This window comes from Mus pahari, chromosome 2 (genome assembly GCF_900095145.1).
Source record: "Mus pahari chromosome 2, PAHARI_EIJ_v1.1, whole genome shotgun sequence".
NCBI classification, from domain to species: domain Eukaryota; kingdom Metazoa; phylum Chordata; class Mammalia; order Rodentia; family Muridae; genus Mus; species Mus pahari.
Genome location: NC_034591.1, coordinates 139572595 through 139581200, shown reverse-complemented (window position 1 = coordinate 139581200; position 8606 = coordinate 139572595). Strand labels below are relative to the sequence as shown.

Here is an 8606-nt window from a genome sequence, read left to right as displayed (position 1 = left end):
CAGAGGTAGAGGCAGAGGCAGAGAGGCAGAGAGGCAGAGGCAGGTGGATCTCTGTTTGAGGATATTCAGGTCTATGAAGCAAGCTCTAGAACAGCCTCAAACAAACAACCCAAGCCCAACCAAAGCAGAAATAAAAAGTCAGATAAGACTGAACTGGGGATGTGCTTAGAAGTATGAGCTTGCTGGAAGCTCAGAGCCTTAGGTTCCATCTCCAGTATAAAGAAGAAGAAAAGAGGAGTGTAAGTCAGTGGATGGAATTGTGGTGACTGTTCACACAAAAAGGCATTGAGGACTCACTGCTATACCACCAGGGAGCTAGAGAGTCCTAAATGAGACCCACAGCCCTTAGTTCTGTTTGGCCCTGAGATAAAAGCACTGTTGGTTTGGGTGTGGAGGGTGGGGATATGCAGGAAGCTGGGAAGCACAGAATCCTGGGAGAACTCTGGGCTGGCCATGGCCATGGTGGTGGTACCAGTGTGAATGTGGAGGCTGAGCCCCTATAAACAGACCAGGACAGTCCTAGGAAGAGGGTGTAGAGGAGAGAAGGGAGAGGGCCCCGGCTGAGCCTTGAGGGCTCTCACCACTGGGAAGTTGGTACGGTGGAGACCTCCACGCCTTCCTCTGCCCATTCTTCCCTCATTTGGGGGACTCGAGGAGAAGCAGCAGAGGGAAACAGTGGGTGTCCCAGCAGTGCCTGTTGGGTTGGAAACCACCCTGGAGGTCATGATGTCACCCATCTATTTATTCATAAATATTCACTTACAACATATTGTTGTTGTTATTATTATTTCATTTTCTGAGACAAGAGTTTGTTGTGTTGCCCAAGCTGACCTTCAAACCCCTCCATTCAGGTGATCCTCCTGTCTCACCCTCCTGTAGATGCTGGACTTTAGGGGTGTACTCCTGTGGCTAGCTCTGTTTATAGCTCTGTTTCTCTAACTCATGGAGTTTTCTATACTAGGTTGCCTGCCCTTTAGGTTTTGGACAAGGTTGCTATTCCTTGAGCAGGGTAGGCAGCCCTGCTGCTAGGCCTGGGAATGTATAGGACTGTCCTGTTTCCAGGATGTGGAGGAGGGTTCTCCCCGGATTCTGTGCTTGAGAGCAAGTAACTGGGAGGCTCTTGCCCTCACTTTGCACCCCCAGGTGTGTGACGATGAATGGCATCACTACGCCCTGAACCTCGAGTTCCCCACGGTCACACTGTATACTGACGGCATCTCCTTTGACCCGGCTCTCATCCACGACAATGGTCTCATCCACCCACCCAGGAGGGAACCTGCGCTCATGATTGGGGCCTGCTGGACTGGTGGGTACCCTGAGTTTCTCAGTAAAGACTTGGTGGTTTAGGGCTGTGAGGGGAGGAGGTCAGGTGAGGAGCAAGGGCGGCCTGCCCCTCTGCAGAGGCTGCCTCCTGCACCTCTGTACAGCTAGGCAGGGGGACTCTTCTCTGAATGATCTGTGCTGGAGACCTGATTCTGATACCCAAGTCCCCACTGTGTGGGTCAGCACCTTAAACTTGGTGGCATTTCCATCCGCAAATCGACAGCGTTAATTCCAGCCAGTTCTCACTTGGTTCCCTCAAGAGGATGATGATTTCCACAGCCTCTCCCTTGCAGGAGGACAGGAATCCTCCGGAGGACCGCTGGTCTTCCATTTGTGTACCAGAGTCCCCCCGTTTCCTGATCAGTAGAGTAATCTATAACATAGGCCTGCAAGATTGGGGAATGTCATGTGAGGGGTTGGGACTCTGCTGAGAACCTGCAACCCCTACATGTCAAGAGAGGACTTAGGAGAATTACAAAACGTCTTGTCACAGCTCCTAGCTCACTGCTGCGCTTTTTTTTTTTTTCTTTCTTTCTTTCTTTGCAGAAGAGAAGAACAAAGAGAAGGAAAAGGGGGGAGAGAACAGTACAGACACAACCTCAGGTACACCGTGGGTACCAGAGTTTTCATCTCAACTGGTTTATGTGTGCTTCTCTTTCTGTCCCCCAACCCAGCCTTTCTAGTTTCTCCTTCACACACCACAATGGTATTCAGTCTCCAAGCCAAGGCAGGGTCTCCTTGGAGCAGGAAGGCTGGGTATATAGCTTGGCTGGATTCTGCGTGGTCCCCCCCTCCCCCGCCCAGAGAATGTTGTACCATTTCTCTTGCTGACTTTCCAATAGCAAAAAGCAGGAAGCTGGAGGGGCCAGTCTAGGCATCTATGGAGCTCACACACATTCATTCTGGTCTCCCCGCATGTCCCTGGAAAGACGCCCTCTCTTACAGTCCCCTCATTTCCTGTCAGTTTCTAATGTTCCCCCTCCCGTGGTTTCCTCCTCCTCTCTCTCCTCTCAGAAGCTTTTTACATGTCCGCTCTTCTCTTCCTTCTTCTCTCCTTCTCCTCTTCCTCCTCATGGTGTTTTTTTTCCGTCCCCCTTCTCACTTTTCTTCTTCCTGTGTGCTACGGGATGGAACCCAGAGCCTCACACATCCTAAGCAAGAATTCGGTCTCTTCCGTCTCCTCCATCCCACCCCTCATTCCTACTTCTCCCTCACCGCTCATCTCTAATTTCTGTATTTTCATGTTCTTTCTCTAGCCTCCTGCTATGTCTTCCTTTCTCTTTTCTCTCAGCCCCATCCTCGACCCACCTTTCCTTTGCTCCTCTTTTCTCCTCTCACTACCTGCCCTGCTCCTGTGTTCCTGCCCTAGGAGACCCCTTGCTGATCCACCACTACTTCCATGGCTACCTAGCTGGTTTCAGCGTGCGCTCAGGTCGCCTGGAGAGCCGTGAGGTCATCGAGTGCCTCTATGCATGTCGGGAGGGGCTGGACTATAGGGATTTCGAGAGCCTGGGCAAAGGCATGAAGGTATAGCCCTTTCCATTCCCTCTCTTTCCCGGCATGCCCCTGGCCCCTACCGCCCCTCGACTCCTTTACAGTTCTGCACCTTTCCTCCCCTGCCTCCTGGTCTTGCTCTCAGCTATGTCTGTGTCTGGGACCCAGGTCCACGTGAACCCCTCGCAGTCCCTGCTCACCCTGGAGGGGGATGATGTGGAGACCTTCAATCATGCCCTGCAGCATGTGGCTTACATGAACACTCTGCGCTTTGCCACACCCGGCGTCAGGCCCCTGCGCCTCACCACCGCTGTCAAGTGAGTGTTGGGTAGGCGGGCTAATCATAGAACAGAGTCGGTGTCACTCTTTGTCTTAAGACATCTCTAGAGCTAGCCACACCTTTCTCATTTCACGTCCCTCTCTCCCTCTCCGAGTCCCAAGAGAGGACAGCTGACCTGTTGAAGGTCATGTTGGTAGAAGAACTTGGACCAGAATCAGGTTTCCCGTTCTGTTATTCTCTGTAAAGATGAGTCGCCAGGGCTTGGGGGTTTTGATCTCGTTTACTCTAATATATAAGGTAGGGCTGACCTTAATTCTGACTCAATTCTAATTATTTGGATGACCTTGGATAAATGGGGAGCTCTGCTCATTTTGCCTATTTATCTTACTTCACCAAGTTCTTGCAAAATAAATATGACGAACCTAAGCCATCAGTGGTCCCAAGCCAAATCTGGCTTGCTGTTTTCCCTGATGTTCATGGCTGCTTTTACAGGGTTCAGACAGGAGAATAGCTGAGACAGAGATTGCATATTTCCAAAAGAGAGAGATTATTTCCCAGCTGGTTTTTTTAAAGGAAAACTTTGCTGAGCTTTGTATTATAATGGGATGACTTTTGAGCTCTTCATCCGAAAAATTGTGGGTAAGGTCAAGGTGAAAGTATTTATTAGATATGGATTAGCGTCTTAGTAGATATTTATTAGACTAGATTATTAGATATTAGAGGGATAATAGGGCCTGACCGATGGAATTGTTAGGAACTAAACGCTATCACCCAGGGCTAATGCTTGCCACAGTGCCTGTTCTGTAGGTGGTGATGGGTCCTTAGGGAAGGCCGGTTCACTCCTTATGGTCTGGAGGGCAGTTTTCGGATATACTGCCATCTAGTGGCTGGATCACGCAATTTAGGAGTCAAAGTTCCTGTGTTCTCCCCTCTCTGCCTCAACTTCTCCATAAATTCCCTGAAGTTTGTGCTTGGAAGAGGGTTCTGTGACCTGTAGTAACTGGGCACAATTTCTAGGCTCCTGTCAGACCCGTGGAAGGGAGCTGCTGGGCTGTGATGTGGTTACACTGTGGAGTTAAAGATCACAGACTGTTGGGTATCACGTGGACACAGATCAGAGCTGTATGCGCCCCACTGTATACTAGCCAACATTTCCTTTGTAAAACCTTTGTTTTTATGTATATGTCTACATACCATATTTGTGCAGTGCCGGCAAAGGCCTTCGGATCTCTAGGATTGGAGTGACACCTTGTACTGAGGTGTCGTGTGGGTGCAGTGAATTGAACCTGGGGCCTCTGGAAGAGCAGCCAATGCTCTTAACCACTGAGCCACCTCTCTAGTCCCCTAGTCAGAATTCTTAAGGTGCTTCCATCCCTCCGGAACCAAGATCTGCCTCACCCCTTCCATGTCCTTAGGAGAGAACTGTTCTGGCTAAGGGTGGAACTATGGCAGGGGCATCCTGTAAAGGTGTGTCAATGTCTTCGCTCGCTGGTTCACCTGATTCCCTCTTACCTCGTCCACCTAGACCCGAGGCGTATTAATACAACCTGGAAACTGACTTTGGTCTTGTCAGAAGAGGGAGGGGCCTTGACTTTTTTGTTGTTGTTGTTTTTATGAGGTCTCTTCTCCTCTCTTTTCAGGGTCTCATGTAGTCCATGCTGGCCTCAAATTCACTCTCTAACTGAGGAGAGACTTAGGCTGTCAATCCCCCTGCTTGTATTTCCTGAGTGCTGGGGTTCCAGGCACAGATACACACACTAGTTTGTGTGGTGTTGGGGGTCAAACTGTGGCTGATGTCCGTGCTTAGAAAGCACCTTCCCAACGTAAGCTAATAAGCAAGCCCCCACCCGTATTTTTCTAAGGGCTGCTATGTGGTTGGTTCACCTTGGTTTCCCAAGGTCATGGAAAGAAATTAGGAGATGTGAGGTGTGTGTGTGTGTGTGTGTGTGTGTCACTCACAGAAGAAACAGAGAGATGCCTATCAATGCCTGTTCTTCTTTTTGCCTGTGTGGCTTTCATGGCTTCCTGTTTCCAGTGTTTGGATTTCTGATCATTTAAAGCCAGATTTATGTAACTATCAGGTCAATGCTTAAATGCATGTTGGCCCCCACCCCTTTTCTTGGTACTGGACCTTGTGCACTAGGGCAAGTACTCTATCACTGAGCTGTATCCCTGGCTCCATTTTCACATTTTGTTTTTTTTTTTTTGTTTGTTTGTTTGTTTTTTTAAAGATTTATTTATTTATTATATGTAAGTACACTGTAGCTGTCTTCAGACACTCCAGAAGAGGGTACCAGATCTCGTTACGAATGGTTGTGAGCCACCATGTGGTTGCTGGGATTTGAACTCAGGACCTTCGGAAGAGCAGTCGGGTGCTCTTACCTGCTGAGCCATCTCACCAGCCCCCACATTTTGTTTTTGAGACATAGGGTCTTAGTAAGTTGACAAAGATGTCTGTGAACTTCTGTATCTCAGGCAGGCTTTGAGCTTGTGATCCTGCTGCTCCAACCTCTCTAGTAGCTGGAAATAGAGGTCTGTTACCACCCCTGTTGGCAAAATTAAATGATTTAAACTTTAAAAAGATGTATTCTTTGGGAAGCCTGCCTAATCCACGTGAACCCTTGGAGAGACGGAAAACCACCCTTTTCTCTAGCTGTGGCCCGGACCGTGCTGCTCGACTTTATACCTGTGTGCTGTGCCCTCGACCTCGTTCTTGTAGGACTGCAACTCAGATGAGTCAATGCTGAAATAACTGACTTTAAATAACCCATACCCAAATGGGCCAGTGTTCCGGACTTCTCAATGGCATCTCCGACCTTGATGTCACTCAGGCCTGAGCCATGTTGGGCTCCTTTCTGCCTCTGTCCTTCATGATGTATCCATTGTCAAGCCACACTGGGCTTGTCCCTGAGCTTGGGCATAACTCTTTAACACAATCCCCCATGACTCTACCCTGCCCTATTGTCTTACCTTCCTAAATAGTTAAATTAGTTCTACTTCACCCCTACCCAAGACTGTCCCAGTGATGTCCAATCAGAATTTTTTTGTTTTGGTTTGGTTTTCCTTTATTTATTTATTTATTTATTTATTTATTTATTTATTTAATAATGGTTTTGCGGGTAGTACAGACTGGCCTTGAGCTTCTTGAACTTTAGATCCTCCTGTTTCCGCCCCCAGTGCACTGTAATCAGAGGTGTTTTCACCATTTCAGACCATTTTCTAATGAAAAAAGATACTGTGAGGCCTATGCCATAAAACTGCAAACTGAACTCTAGTGACTGATTCAAGGTCCCTGCCACCCCTCCCTGCGAGCTTTATGGGCCCACACTCTGTAGAGTGTACTCTTTATCTTTGCTCTAACTTCCACCTGTGTGAAGTCCTTCACACTCTCAAAGCTACCTCTTCTTAACTTCCTCAAACAAACAAACAAACAATCAACAGATACTCTATTACTATCCTGTCCAGAAATAATTCTTCCTCCTTCTGATTCCTCACTTTCATTTTCCACGTTTTTTTTCCTGCTCATTCTGGGGTGACCGTATTTGCCCGCAGTGTGAGGTTTGTGTACCATGCAGAATCATTTGTTTGGCTTTTGACTCGGGTACAGCCTTCTCTTCCTGTTTGAATCCCCTAGAGCACTATTGTGGCCCAGGTGTGTGGCTGCCTCTGCTCCACCCCCAGGCAGCTGGGTCATTTGTAAGTCATGTTTGGCTCTTTCAGGACTCAGAGCCCTCACACCTGCAGAGGGCACAGATTTTTATTAGCTCCACCAGTCAGCCTGGGTGTGCTTGGTGACACCGATGATTCTAGTCCTTTCACCCAAATCATTTCAGTTAGCACAATCATAGAGACCAGAGTTCCCAGTTTTTCAGAACTAAAACCCTTTTGCCAAGACTGGTTGAGTCAGCCTTTTTTTTTTTTTTTTTTTCCTTTGTTGTTTTGAGACAGTCTTACTCTGTAGCTTGAGCTGTCCTTAAACTCATTCAGTTTCCCAAGTGCTGGAATCACAGGCACCAGCCACCATGCCTGGCTTTATCTGTTTTGTGTTACTATAATAGAATACTTGAGGCTTGTAATTTAGAAAGAACAAAGATTTAATTTTTTTAAAAATAGTTCTAGAGGCTGGTGACTGGTGATCAACATCTGGCTAGGGACTCTTAATGTTTCATCTAATGGACCAATTGAGAGGGTGAGGAAAGATGGGAGAAGAGAGAGGGAAAATAAGAGGGGGAAGAGGAGGGAGAGAAGAAGAAACATAAGGGAGAGAAGGGAGAGGAGGAGGGAAGGAGAAAGGAGAGGAAGAGAAAGGAGGGGAGAGAGGAGGAGGGAAGGAAGGAGGAGAGAAAGGCTCAAAAGGAAGAAAACATGAGCTGTCAGCCTCAGTTCTCTCTTCTAACCAGTGCTAGTCCATGAAGATGCATCAGACATGAGCTAAGTGGTTCCCATTAGGTCCTACCTCCTAACACAGCTTCACTGTGGATTAAATTTCTAACATACCTTTTGGGGACACATCTAAACCCTAGAATTCTGTCCTTGGCCCACTACATTTATGCTCATCTTACCCGCAAACTACATTCATTCCATCCCGTCTGTCTTGTCTTATTCCAGCATCCACACAAAAGCCCCAAAGTCTTGAGGATCATCAGGTTAGATCCGGGTGAGACGTAGGGGCTGGAGTACCCTGAGGCAAATTCCTCTCCACCTCTGCAATGGAACAAATTAGCTGCTTCTCAAATACAATGAAGGAGCAGGCTGAGGCTAGACAGACCCTTCTGGAAGGGAGTGGACCAAGGAGAAAGAGAAAGCTGCCTCCAAGCACATCCCTGAGCTATCAGGACTGACAGCATGGCACAGTGCAGCCCAAGCTGGCCTTGAACTCATGACCCTCCTGCTTCAACCTCTTGAGAGCTGGGATTGTAAGTGTGCCTCACCATACCCATCTAATATTATCTCTTTTTTCCTTTCTTTGTGTGTGTGTATGTACACATACACACGTTTGTGTGTGAACAAGTGTGTGCATATGAGCGGAGGCCAGAGATCAGCACCAGGTGTCTTTCTCTGTAACTTTCCACCTTATACTTTGGGACAGGTCCTCTCACTGAAGTGTGTTGGTTTGTCTAGACTGGCTAGCTAGGAAGTTCAAGGATCAAGCTGTCTCTGCATCTCCAGTACTTTGAGTACTGATGTGTGTGTGCCATGCCTGGCTTTCATGCAAGTGCTGGAGATCTGACCTCAGGCCTTGCATGGTAAATATTTTAGCGACTGAACTATCTCCTAGCCATGTCATTTAAGATCTTAAGATTTCAGGATAATGAGTTAGAGATGTAGCTCAGTTGGTAGAATTGCTTAACCTGGGTTTGAGTCCCAGTGCACCATAAATTGGGTGTGATGGTATAATCCTAGCACTCAGAAGGGAGAGATGGTAAGATCAGAAAATTAAGATTATCCTTGGTAGCCGGGCGTGGTGGCACACGCCTTTGATCCCAGCACTCGGGAGGCAGAGGCAGGC

General features: G+C 47.9%; 1 protein-coding gene across 1 annotated transcript in view; it reads left to right on the top strand.

The window, feature by feature from the left end:
- Clstn3 (calsyntenin 3) overlaps positions 1-8606 on the top strand; it is a 32624-nt gene that overhangs the window by 11243 nt on the left and 12775 nt on the right. Inside the window, exons 9-12 of the mRNA XM_021190324.1 lie at positions 1144-1306; positions 1870-1926; positions 2693-2850; positions 2986-3134. Of these exons, the coding sequence (XP_021045983.1) occupies positions 1144-1306; positions 1870-1926; positions 2693-2850; positions 2986-3134 (527 nt within the window). The remainder of the gene's footprint in view (positions 1-1143; positions 1307-1869; positions 1927-2692; positions 2851-2985; positions 3135-8606) is intronic.